The sequence below is a fragment of the Camelus dromedarius genome, chromosome 10 (genome assembly GCF_036321535.1).
Source record: "Camelus dromedarius isolate mCamDro1 chromosome 10, mCamDro1.pat, whole genome shotgun sequence".
NCBI lineage: Eukaryota > Metazoa > Chordata > Mammalia > Artiodactyla > Camelidae > Camelus > Camelus dromedarius.
The window spans coordinates 20,096,737-20,119,845 of NC_087445.1; the positions used below are offsets into that span (position 1 = coordinate 20,096,737).

At 43.9% G+C, this 23,109-nt stretch overlaps 1 protein-coding gene and 1 non-coding gene across 4 annotated transcripts in view; both read left to right on the forward strand.

Moving 5' to 3' along the window:
* The window catches only part of SLC24A2 (solute carrier family 24 member 2), a 223,059-nt gene that overhangs the window by 169,623 nt on the left and 30,327 nt on the right, over positions 1-23,109 (forward strand). For all 3 annotated transcript variants that reach the window (XM_010988149.3, XM_010988151.3, XM_010988150.3), the window contains 2 exons: positions 8,972-9,070; positions 11,960-12,078. In XM_010988149.3, the coding sequence (XP_010986451.1) occupies positions 8,972-9,070; positions 11,960-12,078 (218 nt within the window). The remainder of the gene's footprint in view (positions 1-8,971; positions 9,071-11,959; positions 12,079-23,109) is intronic.
* On the forward strand, positions 5,781-5,853 carry TRNAA-UGC (transfer RNA alanine (anticodon UGC)). The gene has a single exon. It is a non-coding gene; the product is annotated as a tRNA-Ala (tRNA).

Below are 23,109 nucleotides of genomic sequence, written 5' to 3' on the forward strand. Positions count from 1 at the left end.
GCCTAAGAAGTAAGCACAGAGAGGAGGGCAGATGAAAAACAGCATCCCTGTCCTGGAGGGACCCACAGGCTAGTTGGCGAGAGGGTCAATGAAACACCTCTGAGGCTCTATGATAAGTGCCAAGATAGGATAGGTTATCTGAGTGCTGTGATAGAGAAAATTACCACGGTGACTTGCCAGTCCAAGAAAGGGCCCTGGGGAAAGCTTCCTGAAAGATGAGATGCTTAAAGCAGAGTCTTAAGAAGGAATAAGACAAGAAAATAAGTGTGCAGCATTCCAAGCTGTGCGAAGGGTAAGTTAGAAGGAGGCAGGCAAGCAGGCAATTCGATTAAAAGCTAGGAGACCAATTAAGAGGCTGTAAGCAACATCCATGTGGGAAAGGTTGTATCTAAAGTGTTCAAAGGTGGACTCAAAATGACTTGGCAACTAATTGGATATGGGAGAGAGGGGTAATCTCTAAGACGGCTGGAAAACACTGGGCGTGAGGAAATCACTAATCGAAAATTCAAGCAGAAGAGAAGATCCCTAGGAAGGAGGATGATGTGTGGAAGTTTGGGGCATGTTGAGTTTAACCATCAAAGGGATTTCCCTGTGAAGATGTTCAGAAGTCAGTCAGATAAGAGGGTCTGGGCCAGAGATCTGAATGTGGGAAGCATCGATTCAGGCAGTGGTCCTGGGTTTCTTGGGAGGATGTGAGGCTGAGGGAGAGGGAGCAAGGAGGGGGCCCGGAGGAGTGGTGACACTTAATGGGCTCTCTCTCGAGTCCTTTAAAATCAAAGAGGATTTTGAGGAGATGAGGAAGGAATATCAGATGCCACTGAGAGATCCAGGCACATGGAAGTGAAAAGTGGCTGAGGGTAGTCTCAGTGCCATGCTGCCAAATGCCAGATGCAGAGTCAAGAAGTGACCAAAGGAGCCCTAAGGACACAGAGGCACCAGCACAGACTGATCTGTCCAGAGGCTTGGCCATGAAGAGAAGGAAAGAGAGAGCAGTGCCCACGGGAAGCCCAAAGTCAAGAGAAATGCTGCCAAGTTGAAAGATGTAAGCATGATTATATGCTGAGGGGAAAGGGAAGACTTGAAGATTGAAGATGACTGATTAGTCAGAGTCCCCGAAGAGGCAAGAGATTGGAATAAAGGAAAAAATTTCGATCTTTGAGATAGCAACATTCAAAACACATTGGAAATCTTCCAAAATATTTATGAAGGCACTCATATTTCCAACGATAAGGTGACCCTGTTAGAGAAGATGATAGAACCAATTCACGTGAACAGATTCATTCTTTACAGGAGACCCCAAAGGTCATTCTCATAGAAAATTATTTTTAAAAGCCTTAATAAGGAAATCAGGCAGCTTCATTTCATTATATGATGGGTTTGGCCACCACTTAAGATACAATTATGTAAATATTCTTGTTAATTCTTGTTAATTCTAGTCCTATGATTATGTCTGTAAATATAACTACAGTTAAATCTAAATTTAAATTGAAGATGTTAATTATCTTTATTATGTGGTTCATTCACAAAATATTTACTAAAGATGCTTTACAAAATACTTTATTACAACACCAGTTTACTTTCCATTAATGTCAATGCAGTCTTATAATAAATGGTTTTTCATGCTGCCTCACAAAAATTAGAAGAAATAATTCAGAGGCTGTACTTCAAGAATAGACTTAAGAATAAATAAATAAACTGTTCTTGGTGTTTTGTGCAGGATGAGATTATTATTTTTAATATTTTGCTTTTAAGAATAAAGATCAGGCCAGATCCTGTTAGGTGAATAAGGTGCCCTGAGAGAAGTTTGTAGTTGGAAGGGGAGTTTATGCCCTTCAGCTGCTAGGTAGTGAGTTGTATCTGGGAACTTACACTATCCTGTTTCCATACTTTCCCAAGAAGGCTCCCACCATCAGAGCCTGAATCGTAAGTCCTTGTTTCTTGTCTCTCTCTGGCTCCAGGCTGTGAACTACAAGGGCACCAGCTGCATCGATCTTATTACCAAACGCTGTCTGGTTCATAGCACAGGCTCAATTAATATTTGCAGAGTGGAAGATTGTCTGTGACCTGTACTGACCTGGCAGGAAAGCTCAGACTTCCCAGGGGAGCTAATACCAGGAGAGCTGCACTGTAACTCAGGGAGCGCATTGAGGTGCCAGGCACTATGCCGACACTTGTTGATGGATACAAAGATCCAGAGATGGCGGGGAGAAGGGCCCTGCCCCTGGGAAGCCTGCCTCCTGGTGGGGAAAGCAGACACGCGGGCAGCAAACTGAAACAAGGGCTGTGCCGGGTACTGTGTCATGAGAATGGTGGATTTCCTCTTGGAGAGGAGGGTGTGGATATTGGTAGAGAAGGCTTCAGCTCTGGCCTTCCATGAGACCTTAACAAATGAGGGGTGTCTCCATCCAGAAGGAGAAGCCAAAGCCCAGCTTTCCCCGCTCTGCTCTCTGCTGGGCTCACCAGGCCTCCTCCTGCATCACACAGGCTCCTCCCGGTGCTCACCTTGTCCACCGGGGAGGTAGGTGCGCAAGGGGGACGACTGATGAGTCTCCCACCTCTGGAGCATGAACGCCTGGTCCACCCCGTGTTCTCCGGTCCGTTTCCTTCAGACAGTTCCTGGGGCTCTACCCAAGGACCCTCAGCCCCCCTGGGGCCATGTGCTCAGGTGGACCTGAAAGGAGTTACTTTGGGTCATTAGCCAGCAAGAAGTATGTGAGAACCTCATCAACTTGCCTGGAAACCACCAACACAAGGATTGGTTGAGCCCCCCGGGGCCCTGGCGAACCAGCATGAACAAAAGCGAGGAAGATCCCTACCCTCGTGGAGCTTGGCTGCTAGTGGGGAAGCAGCACATAGTCAATGGCAATAACGATTTAGTAAATTAGGTGGTGAAAGTGCTTTACAGAAGGCAAGCTGGGCTTGGGAAATGCTGGAAAGAGAAACTGCAATTCAAATAGGCTGCTCAGAGAAGCCTGGGTGAGAAGATGATATTTGAACAAGTCCTTGAAGGAGCTGAGAGAGTGAACCCCCTGGGTCTCTGGTGGAAGCACATTGCAGGTAAAGGGACCAGCAAATGCCACGGCCCTGAGCTGGGACAGTGCACAGTGTTTTCCAGAACAGCAAGGAGGCCAGCGTGGCTGGAGCAGGGTAAGTTAGGAGAGCGGGAGGGGACAAGGCAAGGTGGTGGAGGTGAGCTTCACTGGACAGAACCTCCCAGGTCATTGGGAAGACGTTGACTTTCCCTTTGACCTAAGGAGCCACGGCAGGATTTTGCAGAGAAGTGAGTGGCGTGATCTGATTGCCTGATCACTAAGGACCCTGGAGTGAGACCAGCCTGGGGGACAAAGAGGTAAAGCTGGAAGGGGAGACTAGCTGGGAGGGCAGCAGAATTATTGCTCTGCTTGAGGGGTGGGAGTGGGGATGGTCAGATTCTGAAATACTTTGAAAGTGGGTGTTGCGGGTAAGGGGTGAATGACCCGTGGTCCTCAGTGAAAGAATTCACAGGAGACTCCAGTCACGGCACACGGCAAGTTTTTATTAGTAGAAGAGACAGCACAGAGGGACAGGACCTCTGGGGTCAGCAGAGGAGCTGCATCTGCAGGTGGCTGTAAGGGCTTTTTATATCCCCAGGGATGGAATTTTCCAGTTCACAACTGTGCAAGCTCGCTTATTGCTGGAAACCCCCTATTTGCCCGTGAGAAGAAATGGGGAGAGGGTTACTGGTCTTCAAGGTCTTTTGAGTCCCTTGTTTTGAATTCCTCTTTCCCCTGCCTGCCTTGCCCTGACCATTCGGTCTCTATCAGTAGAAACCCCAGATTTGCCGATGGATAATATGTGGGGTGTGGGAGAAAGAGAGGAACACTTGATGACCCCAAGGTCAGCGTTTGCCATTTGCCGCAGAAATCCCGTGACGTGTCTTCTCAGACTGAGGATGCCCTGTCTGCCTGACTGGAGTCTCCGCATGCAGGAAAAAGACAAGGGATAAACAGAAGGAAAGTTCAGGTGCACTTTTGCTTTTTAAGCTACCTGCCAAGCCATGAACTTCAAAGACAGAGACAGGAAAGGCAGAACTGAAAACACAAAAAATAGTTTCAAAAACACTATTTTCATGTGTTCCCTTCTGTTTCATCTTTTCGTTTCTTCTCCGAAACCGAGGTCTGATTGCTCAGGTATGTGTGGCCGCTCCCTTTACATCTGTGTTACTCTTTGGCCCCGTCCCTTCTGGGTCACTGGTGCTCAGAATGTTCCAGGGAGCTAATCTGATCACCCACCCAAAGGGTTCCTGTGCGGCGCTGCCGACTATGTGGTGGGAAAGGTGTGAAGGAATTTCCAGGGGCTGTTTTAATTAATTAGCAGCAGAACGCATTTCCTTTGAGTAAACAGGACCTCCGAAGGTTATTTTGCGATGCAGCTTAGAGCTTCTGTTTTATGGCGGAGGGACTGGTTGAGGATTGTGATTCCTGGTTGTTTTTCCAAAAGTTGTTCTTCGCAATCGGCCCTTCTGCTTTGATCTTTTCCTCCCCCACTTTCCTACCACCCCCGCCACACACACTCCCCTGAGGACACTCAGCTGGCATTCTTTAGCAAATTTCAGACCAAGCTGAACTATGTTAAAATTGTGTACTAGGTTTTGACGTAGGTGCCTCACGATTTGAGCAAAATGTGCTATTTCTGAGATTTTAAGTATACAAATATCTGTTGCTATATAAAAATACACTTCAAGGATTCACACCGCAACAGAGGATATTTTTTAAGGTTGCCTTAAAACATGTTAAAATTCACCCCTTCGCTCACCTTGAAAAGCACTCAAAAATGGCTTCTTTATCCTCAGGCACAAAGCTACAGTTGTTTCTTAGCTCTGTCCATGCCAACCTTTATGCCAACGTGGAATCCGTGCCTAAAATAGTCTATGGAAGCAATGCCTTTACTGCCAAGGTCTCTTGCACCAGGGCTTCTAAGCCTTCCTTCTATTTTAAATATCAAGCTTTTCATTTTCAGTAATTTGGGGATAGAGGTTCTGTCTTTCACTTTCATAATAATACCAACCCTGTCCGAGGAACAAGACCAGAGCATTTACTGTACGTCAGAGACCATCCAAATGTGTATCAACCCATTAGGTCTTCTAACAACTACAGGAGCTGAGTGTTCTATTTATTGTCCCCATTTTAAAATTCTGAACCTGAGACACAGAGGAGGTAAAGCCCTTGTGCGTCAGGAAGTCTTGAGCCAGCCCGAGTCCCGGTGCGGCCACCGTGCCCCTTCCCTGTGCCCTGTCCTCACCGGTGGTGGGAGAGAGCCGATCACTGTCCTCCCTACTAAGATGGCCAAGGCATCAGCCTTTAAAACACAGGGGGCCACCTCACCTTGACCTCCTCAGTTTCAGGAAGATAAAAAGTGTCCTTTCTCCTAATCGGTTTTGGAACTGACTTTGGAAGACTCACTGAGAACTAAACACCAGTCCAGCAAGGCCCCAGGATGCTTACACTGTTGGGCCAGGAGCAGCTGATTCCCCAGTCCTCCCTGTGTGGAGGGAGAGAAGGCAAGACGCCAGTGAGCCTTCCAAAGCAACTCAGAGCCATGTCACCCTAGCCCCTGGGTGTGTGTTGGTTTGGTATTTTTTTCCTCTTATTTACAGAGGTCTCTGGATGCCGGGTGTTGTGGTAAGTCCTTCACACACACTTTCTCACATAAGCCTTGCATTTAACTCAGGAGTCAATATCATTAGAATTCCTATTTAACAGATGGGAAAACTGAAGCTCAGAAATATTCAGGAACTGGGGGGAGGGTATAGCTCAGTGGTAGAGCGCATGCTTTGCATGCACAAGGTCCTGGGTTCAATCCCTAGTACCTCCGTTAAAAAACAGAGACAAAACAAAGAAGTATTCAGGAATTGGCTGACTCTCGCCCAGCGGAGCCAGTGAGAGCCCAGACCTTGCTGCCTCGAAATCACAACCATTTAACCACAATGCTGTGCTGTCCCCAACACACACGCGCACACACACACACCCTGCATGGTGCCCTCGCAGCTTGTGGCTTCAGGCTGAACAGTTCCTGAAGATTCCAGGCCTCCCTACCCACAAGCACAGAGGGTCCCTTTGGGAATCGCACGTTCTGTGCTCAGTCTAGTCCCGTTAGCATCACCCTCACAGCTTTTCCCCAGGGTGTCCGTTGGGCTGGAATGAGCATGTCTTGCCGGCTAGGCTCTTCCCACCGCCCTCAAGGCATTCACCTGAGTGCTCAGTTCTGAAGGGGGGCCTTCAACTGCTGCTTTTCTGGAAACTAATCTCTAAAAGGGAAGAGGCTTTTAGGCTGTGGAGCAGCCCATGTCAGCACTTCCAAGGCAGAATGGTTGCCAGGTCCCACACATCAGAAAAAAGTTGTGTTAAAGAAGTTGAAGCGATGGATGGAGGAGAGCTGTTCCCCAGGCAGCCTCAGCAGCTTGTTGCCCGAGGGCTGGACCCCAGAGAAAACAAGTAAGGTTAATGCCTGCCACCTGTCAATAGCACAGAAAGTCTGAGGCGCTGCTGCAGTGGGAGAAGGCATGACCCTCACTGGCTTGTGAACACATTTGAAAACCTACAAAAACCCAATTCTGGAATCATTTCCTACCCTGTCCTCCCATCCCTCCTATAGAGAACTTGGGGAAACCAGCCCATGAGTGATAGTGGCCAACACTGTTCTGAAAGATGGCAGAGCGAGTGGCCAGACCCTTCCATGCTTGGGGTCCCTTTTGTTATCATTTCTCTCTGGCATTCACCTGAGCTCTGAAAAGATCGTTGGAACCACAAACAATGTGTGATTAACTGGTTTCTGTCAAATATTTTCTCTGCTGTGATTCATGACTTTGGGGCATTACTTGGATTGGGTTAGTTCAGTGTTGATCTTCCCAGGCTTTTTGGTTTCCTTCCTAAATGCTTTCTTGCTCTATTATTATTTTATATATAATTTTTAAATAGCAGTTATTGTTCATCTTTGTTTCATAGAGCTGCAGAATGTCCTAAGTTCAAAGACTGACCCTGAGTCCACAGAATGGTTTCATTAGTAGACGCATCATCTATAAAGTTTCAGACCCCCTTTTTCCTCTTCTGGGCTTTTCAGCTGATGACTTGAGGACTTCTTAGGGTCGCCTTCCACGGGAAGTACCCCTCTTTAGACTTAAGGCTGCAGAATGCTGAGAACTGCTCTTCCTCACCTGCCTGTCCAGTTTCCAAATCAGACTAGATTTGACAGCCAGGGAAGGGTCTTGTATCCACACTGCCTGGGCAACCCCCAGGCAATCTCAGCTCCCTGCCTACCTCCTCTGCCCTTGAATTCCCTCTTTTTCTCCTTTTTCTTTCCTTTTACCTCCAACTTCTCCTAGTCCCCAGACTTCTTTCCTCTCCCTTTTTCTTCCCAGAGTTTTCTTTGGAGATTAAATAGAAACAGCCAAACTCAAAATCCCTCCACGCATGGTGAGCCTAATGCTGACCCTCCACATCCCTCAGGTTGGACCTCATGGCCTTCACCTTGTCCTTCTTTCTCATCCCTTATGAAGCCCAAGCTACCAAACTGATCTATTTTTCTCCATGTAGCATTTCTCTTCCTGCTTCCTTGGAGAGTGTACCTAACAGTGCACATCCATTACGTAGACTAAGGTACTTACATCCTAGGAGCTGTCTTTGTGGGAACAGGCATCTAAATTTATGGCTAATGGGGCTTGTGAGCAGAAGGGAGCTGTGTCCCACATCACCTTCACCATTAAAGTCAACTGGTCCTGCCCTAGTCTACAGCTCTGTCTTTCCCAGCCGGTTACACAAATCACCACTATGACCATTCCCCAGGATTTCCATCCACCGGACAGGTGGAGTGGGGATGCCAACCTGCCATGTCCCATTCTAGGAGAATAGACTTTCCAAGAGAAACATTGTGAGGTTTAATTTGGTTTGGTTTTGATCTAACCAGAAAAGTAGAATGAGTTCCCCTGCTAAATGCTGCTACAGAACCCAGCCAACAACAAATGCCTGGTGGGAAAATTGTAGGAGTTGTGATATTTTCAGGGATTCATCATATCTGAAATCTAGGCAATAATCAGTCAGTTTCAAATGAGGCTCCTTTGTGCCTTGAATGTTACCGCGGTGCAGGGGTGGGAATCAAGAATTAAAAGAGGAAGAAAAATGTGCTATATTTCCCTAATCTCTACACTTTTGCATGCTTTTTTTTTTCTGTGCTTGTTGCATGCATTTACCCATTAATTATGTCAGTAATGGAAAAGAAATGAAGCATTGTATCCACGGGACAGCTGTTTAAAATGATTACTTTGAAAATGGTATTTTTTTCCAGCACCTTTCCCTGAGGCGTCTCATCACCAGTAGACATTACTTGCTGTGCTCATTTGATCATCCTTTGCGCTAAATCCCCAACTTGCCTCCTTGATGCTTTAATTGCAGCTGACTCAGCTAATTCGAAAAGCCGTGATGCATGCTCCTGACTCCTTTAGAAACTGCAGTGTTGAGATGAATGTTTGAAAACCAAAGTCAAGTCAAAGGATCCCTAGGTTTGGCTTTCCATGGTCAAAAGCCAGTTCTGGGATGAGCATGTAATTCCAGAGAAATGGCTCTGCCTCCAGAGCAGTTCTGTTTCTCGAGACCTGTTTTTGAATCTTCAGCAGGAGAGGGAGTTTTGGTGACGATTTGTGCTTTCATCGTTTGTAAGCATTTGGGAGGGAGGGAAGAGGTCCAAGTTAAACCTTTTGTCTATCGTCCGGCAGCTTGAGATTCTCAAATAGAGAATTGGGCTGAAGAATCCACAAGGTAAGAAGGTACCCTTTATGCAGGTTGTGGGGCATTAGGGTTGGGCAGAAAGGAGTGGTCGCTGCTCTAGGGCACCATCACGAAGGGAGCCACGCACCTGCTGACCCAGCGCTTTGCCGTTTGCCTCTCTCTTTATCTTCCTCCTCACCTTGTCTCCTTTCCATTACTTTCTCTTACTTCAGGGAGGTTCAGAGAAAAGGCTTCAATTCTCCACAAGATCGCAAAGAAAAAATGCCAGGTGGATGAGAACGAGAGGCAGAATGGGGCTGCCAATCACTTGGGTGAGTCCAGGGAGATGTCCATCCTGTGCCTTTCCTGGGGTGCGTGGAGAGGGGCAGAAAGGCAGGACCCAGCGTGGGGACTGGACTCGGTGCAGACACAGATCCCTGCAGCTCAGCACCCGGGAAGCCCAGGTGTCAGGAAGAGACCCACTTCCCCTGGTAGATACAGGGCATGAACAGGCACAATGTCGCCTACGCTCGGGGAACTTTAAAAAGAGTGACGTGACTCTATGAGGAATCATATAAAATCAATAAATAAAAATATTTAAGTAAATAAATAATTTTAAATAAACAAAATTACACCAGCTCCACCAAGCACCTCCACCAAAGAGTAGAAAATCTCTTCAGTTTCAGGAATTGCACACAATCCCACAATTGCACAAGAAGACACACAGACCTATTATTTAATGCTTAACGAAAGGTGAGAGTGTCCCTTCTGAATGTCTTGCCTGGTAAGCAGATTTTATACCTATGTCAATGCCTACGGCACTCCCACTAAGTGACCACATTGTTCACTTGGTCGCTCCTGAACTGAGTGGCAGGGCCCCTGTAAGATGACACTGCCTCCCTTTCTTAAGAATTCAGCAGCACTTGCCCGGGTTTCTTTTGGCTGACTTTTTCTGAGTTCCTGTATGACCAGATCGTGACATTCAGGCATCTTATTTTAACTTGGAACATGATGTTCCTCCTCTCCAGCCTGTGACTCTAATGTAGCTCTAATTCTAAATTCAAACTAAATTTAACCTAATCTGGAATCTATGTTATACACTCTGCTATTCCCCAAGAAACTAAAATTATCTGCAGACAAAATTCAACAGTGTTGCACTCAAAATACATGACATTCCTTAGAAGAGTTTCTGCCTATCCTGTTGTCCTGACTTCTAGCTCAGGGAAAATCTTTGGCCAAGAAACAGTCAAGATTCTATTGGGTATGAAAAGAAAAACTTGAAGGAAATAAGCTGACATGTTAACCGTCATGCCTGGGAGGTGGCTTCTCATCTGTTCATATCTGTTCTTGGGTATCTTAACTCCGCTTTGACACCCAGCATCCCGTGCCACTGGGGTCAAGTTTGGCCATTGAAGGCTGACCCAAAAGTTGTATCACTTCAGCCACTAGACACCTCAAACACAATTTTAGTACTTCCCAAGGTATTTAATACTTTTTAGTTTAAATAACTGAATAGGCATCCTAGGAAAAACAGGCATAGCCTCACACAGCAGACCATCAAAGAGATAACATCATCACTACTAAACACATGGAAAGATAAAAGAAGTTTCAGTTTCAGTGGCTTTTCGTGCTGAAATACATTTATGCCTCTGTATTCCACAACTAAATACATAAGTAAACATAAACATTTCCCTGGGACTTCTGCAGTTTGTCTCCTTCAAACCCAGCAATTTTTATATGACTCTCAAATTCTTTGCCAGTGAGATTTTACATAGAAATGTTTAGTTTTTCTGAAGTTGCTAGGGAAAAAAAAAATACTCTAATACTCTATGAGCGGCCTTACACTGCCTGTATCCGACAGTGATGAGCATTCCGATTCTCCTGGCAGTCCTGATGCTGAACGTCTTCATTGCCTCCTGAAAGTCAAGAATCACCCAGCACAGCCTGGGAACCCTGTTTGTTTCCCTCTCACTGAACTCATGGCAGACCTCAGTGGTGCCTGATCACTGATCACCTGTAGGTGTTCCTCTGCGTCCTGGAAAAAAATCTTCTACTGCAAGGCAGGTGCTGTAATGAGGATCAGAATAGTTTATGCTTCTTGTTCGCTTGCTCTGTACCAGGCACTGTGCTGGGAGCTTTATATGCATTTTCTTTTGTCATCTTTGCAGGCGTATCTTTGATCACATTGTTAGTTGCAGGAGAGGTGGTGATACTTTTGTCATCACCTCAATTTTACAGATGAGGAAGCTGAATTTCAGAGAGATTAAGTCACTTGCTAACAGTCTCACAGCATTTGTACTAGAGTCAGAGTGTGAACCCAGGCCTGTATGAGATGCTCAGTATCCAAGTCCCAGTGCTCAGCCATTACCCAAGTCACTTGCCAAACGTCTCCTCTCATTCAGGAATGATACCAATTTTTCCTCCATCACTTGTTCATCACTGCCCCACCCCCCGCCTCGGCCTTGCCTGCAGTAGGATGCCCGGGTGTAGGATGTTCTAACTAGCATTCTCCAGACCTTTCAAGTAGGTGGGGTTCCAAAGCCTGCCCTCCCCACAACACCTGCACACTGGCAGAGTCATCCACTCACTGAGCCTAAGGGAATGAGAGCTGGAAGCAATGGGCCTTGGAAGTCAACCAGTTGAATCCTCTCATCTCATAGATAAGGTTCCTGAAAACCAGAGGAAGGAGGGGACCTGCCCAAGGTGACAGCCCGATGGTGGCAGAGCAGAGTGTAGGACACACGTCTCCTGAAGCCCTCGCTAATAAATATTCTCTCTAAAACATATTACAAAAGAAAAGATCCTTCTATAAAAAATACCTGAGGGATGTGGTCCTGGGTATAAACAATAGTGTGTACATTGGGTATGGTTTTGGTTTAAAAGTGTCTGTGCTCATGTTCTTGAATGGCTAGTTTGTCCGTTTGCCTCGTCTAGAGAATGCAGCCCCTGGGAGCTGATAGGGCACAGGAGATCAGACATCAGGCCAGAGGGGATACCAGAGAGCTCGTAAAGGAGGAGGAGGGCTGAGTACACTGAAAGGCATGGGGGAGAAGGGGAAAATCCTTTGCTGTTTGGTGCAACCTTAGCCCTGGCTTTATCACCCCACCCAGACCACTGTCTTCCCCTCCGGGCCCAGCATTTTAGGATGTTCTTTTCGACGTGGCGCTTACCCCACTGACTCCATTTGCTTTCTTTGTGTGTGTGTCTTAATTATGTCACAGAAAAAATCGAGCTCCCAAACAGCACCAGCACAGAAGTGGAAATGACACCATCCAGCGATGCTTCGGAACCTGTTCAAAATGGAAATCTCTCCCACAGCATCGAAGCTGCGGAAGCCCAGGTATGGCTTTTTTCTATCGCTCTTCCAGGCCTCCGTGCTTGTTGAAATCCTAGCACAGCAGCAGAGACCCTCTGTTCTCCTCAGAGGCCCCAGTTCCCAGCTGGACAGGCACCAAGTGGAGTCATTTGTCCTTGTGTGTATTTCCCAGTCCTGGCCGCATGCGTCAAGCCCTTCATCTATTGAATAAGTGCACATCTGCTCTAGCCGCTGTTTCTCAGAGTGAGATTGGAAGACTTATGCATCAAAGCCCTTGGGGATAAAAATGCAGGTTTCCCAGGCCTCATCCCAGACCTGATGAAGCAGAATCTCTGAGAAACAGCACCCAGGAATCAGCATTTTAACTCACTTCCCAGGTAGTTCATTTTTTATTATCGAAGTGTAGTTGATTTACCATGTTGTGTTAGTTTCAGGTGTACAGCAAAGTGATTCAGACATACATACATTTATATATATTCTTTTTCAGCAAGTGATTCTTAATAGACAATAAAGTTTAATCGCTACTGCAGTCTTTCAGGCCAAGGTTAAGGAACAGAGAAACCAGAGCCATCACACCTCAGTTAGCCCCCTTTGGCCTTCCATGGTCTCTGCAGTTGAAATTTTTAATCAGTCCTCTCTGGTCCAATCCACCATTCAGTGGTACAACCATTCAAAAGCTGTTTGATCTAATGGTTATAAAAATACTGAACATTTACATGTACCATGTGCCACAGATTTGATGCCGGACACTTTGCAGATATTCTCACCTTTAAAACTCAGAGAAGTTAAGTCACTTGCTAACAGTCTCACAGCATTTGTACTAAAGTCAGAATGTGAACTGAAGGTATAGGCATTTAGTATCTCCATTTTATAGTGAGGAAGCTAAAACTTAACGAGATGAAGTAGTTAATCAAGATTACCCAGTTTGTAGGTGGTAAAGCTGAGATTTGATCTCAGGACTGTCAACATACAGTCTCTGTACTGTTTCTACAATGCAGCACTGCCTTTGGACCACAGTTGCTCAAAAAAGGAGGCAGAACTGAAAAGTAGGTGGTGATTGTTAGATTTCTGGATCTCAACCTCATCAAGTGAATCAGACTTGGAAGGCACAGAGCCCCAAACCTGCATTTTAATCAGGCACCCTGAGTCAGTGTTTCTCAAACTTAAACGTGCTTATGAATTTCCTGGGGGATCATGTTAAAATTCAGGTTGATTTGTCAGGTCTGGAGTGACACCCAGAGTTTGCTCCCAGATGATTCTGATGCTGCTGGTCCGAGGATCACATTTTGAGTAGCACTACCCTAAAGTTTGTGATCCTCTTCTCTAGACAGAATGTTCCCTCCCAGCACTCTCTTCTCCTTTTCACCGGGATACACTGCACAGAGAGGGTCTGCACGCCTTAGAAAAACACATGCTAAGTGTTGCCTGTTGCCTTTATTCCCTGGAGAAATGTGCAAGCAAAGTTTCTTCTTTTAAAGGAAAGGATAAGGACTATCAAGCACCTTTTCAGATACCTGTTGGCCATTTAGACATCTTCTTTGAAAAAATATCTGTTCAGGTCCTTTGCTCAGTTTTTAATCAGGTTATTTGTTGTTTGCTGTTGAGTTGTATGAGTTCCTTATATATTTTGGATATTAACTCCTTATCAGGTACACGATTTGCAGATATTTTCTCCCATTTCATAGGTTACCTTTTCATCTTGTTGATTGTTTCCTTTGCTGTGCTTTTCACAAGGTATACGTGTATCAAACCATCACATTGTACACTTTAAATGGATATAATTTTTATTTGTCAATTATACCTCAGGAAAGCCAGAAAAAAATAACTAAAGGAAAGAATAAAGAAACAGCAGCTCCTTCTGCCCTTGTCTCCTCTACCTTCCAGGCTCTTGCCCTGCTGCCCAGAGTCCCATGGTCCCTTCACATTAGGTTGGGGGTGAGCTGGCAGAGTGGCTTATGTCCACATGGATAAGCAGCATGTGGCAGCGGGAGGCAGGCCCCAAGGACATCTGGCTGCCCTTGGGGATGGCGTGGTCACAGGTGCTCCGAGGGCAGCCTCGTCATTGTGCCTCTCCCATCTGGCTGGGAGAGGGACATCTGTGCCCCCACGCCGGAGCGCCTTGCTGCGGCGGAGTGAGAGTCTCTACTGACCCCCTCTGAGCAGAACTGTGCCCCCGGGTCTCACGCAGGGAAACAGGACAGATTTGTGCACCACCCTGATACACTGAGAGCTCAAGGGCACACAGCCCTTCAAAGAACCCCCATCCCCACCCCTGCAGCTGCCTGCAGGATAGCCTGGCCGTGAATTCCAGATCCACCCAATCTCACTTTAGTTTTTGCATCTGTAAAGTACAGATAATAACAGTATCCGCCTCATTAGGGATATTAGGAGAGTTCAAGAGATAATGTGCATAAAGCACTTAGCATAGAGCTGAATGCTGCTATTTATATTAACATGTCCCATACCTACTATATAAACAGCATCCAAGGTGTCCCTTCCCTGTGGGTAAAATGCTCATTGTAGTAAAATGAAAATGAAATACATATACAAAATATGTACATATAAAATGTTTGAGAGGATTCAGGATAAAATAAGTAAATAAATAAGCACCTGTGGTAGGTGAGTAATGTGGTCAGGGAGGTCTGTACAAAGTGCTCTGGGAGACTGCCAGAGAAAGAACTTGACCCTGGCAAGGGAAAGTGTAAAAGCTTCGAAGATGATGTAATGTTCAAGCTGGGTATTGATGGGTGAGTAGGAGTTTGTCGCTCAGAGAAGGAGTTGATGACCGAGATGACCCCATGTTCAAAGGCATAAAACCTTAAGAGGGAAACTCATGTTCAGTGATTGGTGAGAAAGGCAGGGGAATTAGAGACTGAAATGCAAGGTGAGGAGTGAGGAGAGATCCACTAGGAAAACAAACTGGGCTGAAAATCTCCCACTGTTCAATCAAAAAATTTTCCGTGTTCATCTAATATGTGTCAGGCAATGTGCTGGGCACTGGAGATGCCCACCCATTCCAGCAGAGCAGAGAGCCTGCAAATACAGACCAAGATATGATTATACAAGGGAATAGGGCCATGAAGAAAATGAAGCCTGGTGACACAATGGAGGACGAATAGAGGGGCCCCTTAAAGTTGGGAAGCAAGGGAAAGCTTCACTAAGGAAGTGATGTTTGAACTGGGGCTGAAATTTAAGAATGCTCAGGCCAAAGGAACACACCCACAGAGAAAGAAGTGAGCTCACCTTGTTTGAGGAACAGAAAAGTCGATGTGGCTGGAGAGTGGAGTGATGGAGGGAGGAGGTGATGTGGGACAGGAGTGCCAAGCAGAAATGGCCTGCCTTGTAGACCATGAGAAGGAAGTAGACTTCCTTCTAGGACAGCAACAAGCTATTGGATGTTCCCAAATGTAATTTGCACTTGTAAAAGATCCCTGGGGCTGAGTGTAGAGATTGGATTTATGGCAAGAGGTTGTGTAGCAGTAGTGGAGCAAAGAGGTCACTGTGGGAGCTGAGGCACAGCTGATGGTGGCATGGACTAGTGCAGTAGACAGATAGGAAGGGGAGGAATCATGACGGGCATTGTAAGCACCATCAAGCTGTCTGGACTTCCCCCTTCTGGGAGTAGGGAGCCCAGGATGCAGAGCAGTGAGGCAAGAGCCTATTTGGTTCAAGGATCAGCAAACTGATTCTGTGGCCAAATCCAGCCCTGCAGTCTGTTTTTGTACGACCCATGAGACAAGAATGTTTTTATATTCTTGAAGGTTTAAAAAGAAAAAAGCAGCAGCATATGTGACAGAGACCATAAGGACCACAAATCCTAAAATATTTACTATCTGGCCCTTTACAGGAAAAGTTTGCCCACCCCTAGTTTAGACCATCTGCAGTCTTTCCCAAAAAAAAAAAAAGAAGGAAAGAAAAATAATGAGGAAGCTTTTCATGCACTTATATGGAATGATCTTCAATATATGTTGTTAAGTGGAAAAGGCAACATGCCAAATTGCATCCAGTATACTCTATTCATGTAAGAGAGGGGAAAAAAGGAGGGGAATAACCGAATACCATATAAGCCTTTACTTGTGATGCTATTGAAGAAACTGGTCATGCTGACTGCAGAATAGGGGTCTGTGCTAGGGAACCGTGGTGGAGGTAGCCTTCTGCATGGATCTTTCAGTGTAGCCTTCTGTAGCTTTTGAATTTTGAACCAATTAACTGTATTACCTATTCCAAAAAGAAATACAGCAACTAAAAATAATAATGGTTAAATTAAAACAGAAGTGGTATGCATTAGTCATTTAAGAGCAGAGTCTCTGAAGACAGACCACATGAGTTCAAACCCCAGGTCTGTGACTTACCAGCTGTGTGACTTTGGACAAGTTCCTTAACCTCTCTGTTCTCATTTTCCTTCTCTGTGAAGCAGAAATAATAACCCATTTCATAGCATTTTTGTGAGACTAGAATACTCGTAGAACAGCTCTTGGCACAGAGTAAGCACTACATAAGTGTTTGCTATTATAAGCAGTACTTAGTAAAACCTTTTTTAAAATTACTATTAAATAGCCCAGATGACAAGACCTCAGACCAAGTATTGTCTGTGGTGTGGATGACAATGGCTGGATGTGAGAGCTGTTTCTGAGGCAGAATTGAGACCATTTGGTAATAAATTGGTCATGGAGAACAACAACAACAACAAAACTGTTGTGGGTCATGCTGACGTTTCCAGGCTGGAAAGACAGCTTAACAGGGAAAACTAGGGCTGTGATTCCAGAGTCAGGGAAAAAGGTGTGAAATCGGAATGCTCAAGCCACTAAAAGCACAGTTTCACAGAAAGGATTCAGTGCCTTTTCGTTGTGTTAGTTTTCTTTCTTTCCCAGTTGTATTTTTATCAAGCTGCATGGCGAATGAGGTGTGCACCCTGACTTTTATTAATGGAAGTGGTGAGCCCCACGCACCACACGCTCACCGCTGATACTCTCCAAGAGTTTAACCTGCCTCGTGTAATTAACCTGCTGTTTTCAAAACCCTATTTACAAATGAAATAACACCTCATTTCTGAGAGCTTCTGTCTGTCCAGACTTTACACTGGCGATGAAGAACATTTTAAAAATAGTCTCTGGCGCAGAGGAAGCCCCTTTACAGTTTGTTTTTTGTTTTTTGTTTTTTGTTTTTTTGCTTCATTTGTATATTCTGAACCAAGAAATAATTTGACTCTTCAGATGTCTGAGTGCTAATCACCTTCTCCCAATGACTGCTGACACAGTGCTGTCGATCCTAATAGAACTGACTTGAGCTGTCACTGAGAACTGACTGACCTTCCCAATTTTCAATCTTAGGAATTTATCCAGGTTTGAAAGATAATTCAAAGAAATATTATCTCCCACCCAGAACCCAGCATTTTCTTAAGGTTTAATTTTGCCAGTCTAGACAACAGCCAAGTGACTGCACGTGGCCAGCTTGTGCCAGAAAGCTGCCCGCCTTGCTGTGTCCTCGTCCTCCAGGCACGACACGTCCACATGCTTCAAATCCATGCTCACAGTCACAGGGCAGAGGGGAAAGTGCCTTGCAAATTTCTTAGACTCTGAAATATGAAAATCTAACTTTTTTCATGTATTATAATGCTGGCTCTTTTTATTTGCAGCTTTTATTTCATTTCACCTCTAAGACTTCTCTTTGTCCTTAGGGAAATTCAAATTGTCCCTGCTTTGGTTCAAAGTTGCCCAGATGCACCAGATTTATTTAAAATAGGTATGTTCCTAGGAGAAAAGGATTGACTGATTGACTGATTTATACACACAAACATACACATACAGATGGATGATAGACAGAGTATAAAATGCACTTTTTTTCTTCCTTTCTCGGTTTACAACTTAAATATCATCTTACTATATTAAGTCCTTCCTTTCTCCCTTTGGGGTTTCAGCCGTGACCTATTTCTCCCCCATGTAGCACTAGTCTTCACCTAAACACAGTGCTGTTTTTAAGATCTGCTCTCATAAAGCCTCGTAGTGCTGATAAAAATGTTTGGACATTATGTGACTAAGTAAAGGATAAGTAGGAAAAGGTGAAGTGATTGTGATCTTAGATTTCTCTAAAAAATAAAATAAAATGCACAAAGATATCTCTCTACTATTAAATGTGGATCTCTGAGGGTAGTAAAAGAGCATGGTTATCAAAGGCAGCAGTTTGTTTTGGATTCTTGCTGTTCAAAGTTATATCTGTGATTTCAGAGCTTTGTCGGGAGGCTTCATAATAAACGTTGGTCAAAAACCTGATAGGGATTTCCAAGATTACCCAAGCAGATGGTACCTAGAATCCACATGATGTCTTTCTTCCTAAAATATTACCTTTAACTTAGCAAATGTTTACTTTCTTAGCAGCAATAAGGTTTAACAGAGGGTTTTCGAACCTCAAACTCCCCTATTATTCAAAGAGCAAGTATCTCTTCTAAGTGATTTCAGTATAATAGCCGGGTCCACAATGTAGAAAGTTTAAAAGGAGCTAAGGACCAAATTTCCCCTGTTAATGAGATTATCCAATGTCTTGGAACATTGGTGAAACATAGTAAGAGGATTCTATTCTGGCACTCAAGAAATGGAGGCTTTGGTGGAACGTGGAGACATGTCTCTTTTTCTGACACAGCCAGAGTCCAGGGGCAGCGCTGGGGAGAGAGGCCAAGGCCTAATTGTGAAGGAGAAAGACTATTCAAAGATTCTTCTAAAGACTGGAGTTTCCAAGGCCCAAGCCATGTGAGATCTATGATTGCCTTAGAAAAGAAACTCATTAGTAGCAGAGAAAAGCCAATACAAACTATAGAAAAGAGCAAAAATTACAGGGTTTTACCTACTGGGCCTCAGTGCATGAGTCCTCTATCTGGAGGAGATAACATTTATTTCTTTCAATCTATACATACGTTTTTTAAGGAAAAGTTGAGATCTGGTTCCTTTATCTGATGACCTGGACAATATTTACCAACTACTTAAGATGCACTCAAAGGCCTTGTGAACACACCTTGAAGTAGATCTGACTCTTGAGTTTCTGCCTAAGTTAGAATGTTAACAAAGAATTACATATTCACTTAGAATCTCACTGCTAATAACACCATTTGTCACTGTGCCTTCTGAAGATGTCTGGGGAATGTCTATTAATTATTCACATAAGCTACATTAAGGGCTGACCATTAATAAAAAAAAAACTCCACTGTCACCCTGAAAAAAATACTGACATTAATATTACTGTTCCTATGAGTAACTGTAATCCAATTGATGATAAATGATGAAAATGACTTTTGAATTATTTCTTACGATTCTCCTGTAGCTTTTATGTTGACAAATCTTTTATGATTTGTATCAGCAGGATTTACGAACCCCGTGAAAAATATACAAAAACCAATTTGCCATAGCAATCCAGAGAGAAATCCGTCTTGTCTGTAGGTTGTACCTCAGAATTATTTGGGCAAAATGCAAAGTGAAGGAAAGTAATTGCATTTCACCAGACTCTCCAAATACCATTTTACATTAAAATGAAATGGTTTCTTGGCTTCTTGGAAAACTTAGGCCCCAATAGCTTCATCACCAGTCACAGCAAAACATTTTGAAACCTTGGTTTCAATTCAGAGTCATGTAGAAGCAGATGAAGTTTTTTCAGATTGCCATTGCTGAGTGAAACCTTACTTTGTGTTTAATGTACTAAATTCTTTTTTAATATTATTTTTTAATTTTTTGTACAGTTTAATTTATTTATTTATTTGGGAGGGATGTAATTAGGTTTATTTATTTATTTGTTTGTTCATGTATTTTAATGGTGGTACTGGGGATTGAACCCAGGACCTTGTGCTTTCTAAGCACACACTACCACTGAGCTATACCTCCCCCCTTAATATACTAAATTGATGCTAGTTTTTTTCCCTTCTATATGCAAAACAAACCATAAGATGGTATTATAAGGGGAGTGAATTATTTCCTACCACTAGGCGGGCAGAGATTAATCACTTTTTTAAAAATCTGTATGTAAGCTCTGTTGGTTCAAGATGTCCACATGAAAGGCAATACAAATGTCTCACATGGTGCTGCCTTCCATAAAGAGATGCTTTTTGACTGACCTCTTTTTATCTCTTATCTCTTGGGAAGAGATAAGTGATAGAAACATAGAGATAAGAACAGAGTCAAGAGAATGAAGGATATCGGTAAATAATAGAAGGGCAAAGACATTGAGAAACTCAGAGAACAAAAATAAAGAGATTTCTCAAAGACTCAATGAAGTATGAGTGAAAAAAAAAGAGGTGATTTAAAAATAAATTATAGCAAGTGAACACAATTTATTTCAAAGCCAAAAAAAGATTCAAAAGTAAGATATTTTTAAAAGATAAATATCCATATGGCTGGTGTATATAAGTCTGCATGAGCTGCCGTAACCAAAAATCACAGACTGGGCGCTTTAAACAACCGAAATTTATTTTCTTACAGTCCTGGAGGCTGGAAGTCTAAGATCAAGATTTCTGCCTGTTCAGTTTCTGGCAAGGCCATCTTCCTGGCTTGCAGAGGGCTGTCTTCTCTCTTTGTCCTCACATAGCCTTTCCTTGATGTGCACAGAAGGAAGGGTGGGTGGATGGAGAGAGAGAAGGAGTAGGAGAGTGTTCTCTGGTGTCTCTTGTCACAAGGGCACTAATCCTGTCGGATCAGGGGCGCACGCTTATGACCTCATTTAACCTCAGTTACTTCCTTAGAGGCCCCACCTCCATATACAGCCAAGCTGAAGGTTAGGGCTTCAGCATGTGAATTTTGAAGGGACAGAAACCCTCTGTCCATAACAGTCAGTAAGGAGTCACCTTTGCACTGAGTAACTGAAGTTTTCTAAATATGTCTCTCTGGTTTTCTATCATTGGGTCTAACAGTGTTTCTTCCTGACTCTTCTGTTTTTATTCCTGTTTCAAAGAGGAAAGGCAAATGGCAAATGAAGTTGCCCTTAGATCCCTTAGCTGCCCCATCCCAGAACTCTGAGTTTGCTCTCAAAATGATTCACACACACCTTGTTTGGCAAGTCCTGAACTATATCTCTGGGGTCCCAAAAATTGACTTTACCTTGTGTCACTTAGAGATTTTGAGTATGCAGCTTTGGATCTCTAAGACCAGAATGATCCGCAATCCAGTAGTGAAAATTTTTATGGGTAGATCTTTTCTATATCTCAATTTTAAGAATGCTGTTCTAGTTCTGTAATAGACATAATGAAGATTGCTGGTATCTTGACCCCACTAATTGGCCAACCAGTTTAGGGAAAAAAAAAAAAAAATGGAGATGAGATGAAAAGCAGTTACTGTCCCTGAGCCGGTTGGTATCTACGACGGGAGTTTGTAATAAATTTCTGTTGCTGGAGCCACCCAATCTATGGTGTTTTGTTATGGCAGCCCAAACAGACTAATATGCTGACTGTATGGATAATTATGTTTTTTAAAAATCTCATTTTTTGAATAGATTCCCTTTGTAGTTAAGCGCTCCATGGAATGTTTCTTGGGAGGCATCTTCTACTTGCCAAATAGATGTTGATTTCAGAACCTTTCACTGTATTAAAGTGTGACTGTGCATTTTTAGTAATTCTACCTTTGAGAGCTCCAACTCTAGTATTGTTTTTAGCTCTGTGCAAAACACAGAATCAAGGTGTCACAATATTATGAGTCTGCTTGGAAGCTGTTTCAGAGAGAAATTCTACTTAGAGCCTACCTACTGAAATAAAAGAGCATTTTCTGCTTAGCGCTGTGGAATTTTCCCTTTCATCTTATTTACAAAAGGCCTTCTATTTATTCATCTTACCAAAGAGGAAGGTAAATTAGATTGTTGACATCACTGCAGTCAATGGATGCTCAGTAAATATTGGATGAATGGCTGGATGGAAGGACACAATTATTGTGGTTTCCACTTTCACATCAAATAATTGAATTACAGAATTTTATTTCTTGGAAGTATCATAATTCACCCGGTCAAACTTCTCTCTCCTGGCTGTCTTTGAAGAAATTATTCTCCTAAACATTTATTAAAATTAATAACGATAACTAACCCTTACTGAGTGTTTACTCTGGGCCAAACACTGTTCTAAGTGCTTTATGTGGATTACCTCAGTTAATTTTGTAACAGCAGTCATGTTGGACGAGAACGTCCTGGAGCAGAAGTGGGTCTTATTTGTCTGTGAACCCCTTCTCCAACAATCCCTTCATTAGGTAAGGCACTCTCAAGACTTCGTTTCTCCCTGGGAGCCTCCCACGCACGCACCATACAGGCACACACACCTCTTCACTGGTTCCCAAGGAAACCTAATTGGAAAAGTAAAACATGCCACCTTTCTCAAAGAGAGTACTTTTAACACTTCAATAATGAAAGAGGACAGAGGTGGGAGGAGAAGCCGATAGTCCCTGTTCAAAGACGATGCTGTTTTGTTTTGTGCATTTTCTTCCCCTGAGGGTCTCCTGGCCTTTGAACACTGAATGCTAGAGTCTGGAAATAACCTGCCTCCTATTTCATTTCTTACTAAAGTTAGCCTCAGGGAAGTTTATGATTGTAAAGGACTTAATCCATCACCTACAGTGTCCCCTAGATATTCATTTTAGAAGTAGCCAGTGCAGGATTAGCCACAGTTATGGGAATCAGGGGTAACATCAAGCAATGAAATGCACATAAAATCTCAAGCCCGCATTTTGGCCGTTGGTGTACTTGGTTGTCATCTCCTGCTCCAGCAAACCGGGGCAAAATTTCTGCACTTCTTTCTTGGACAAAGATGCTAAAGAACAAGTCTTTCTTTTTCACTTGTATATGAAGTCCTGACATTCATTGATATGTTATTAGCACCCACATTCCATTTTTAAATGTGTACCTGGCCCCATGGAGGTAGCAAGGAAGGAGCCAGGAGGAAGGAGGGCATCACAATGGCCCCTCCTCCCCGCACACGCCCACATCTGCCTTTCAGTTCCCCTCCAAAGCTGCCCTGGATGTTATAACAAAAATATCATAGACTCTGTGGCTTATTAACAGAAATTTATTTCTCACAATTTTGGAGGCTGAGAAGTGTGGCAT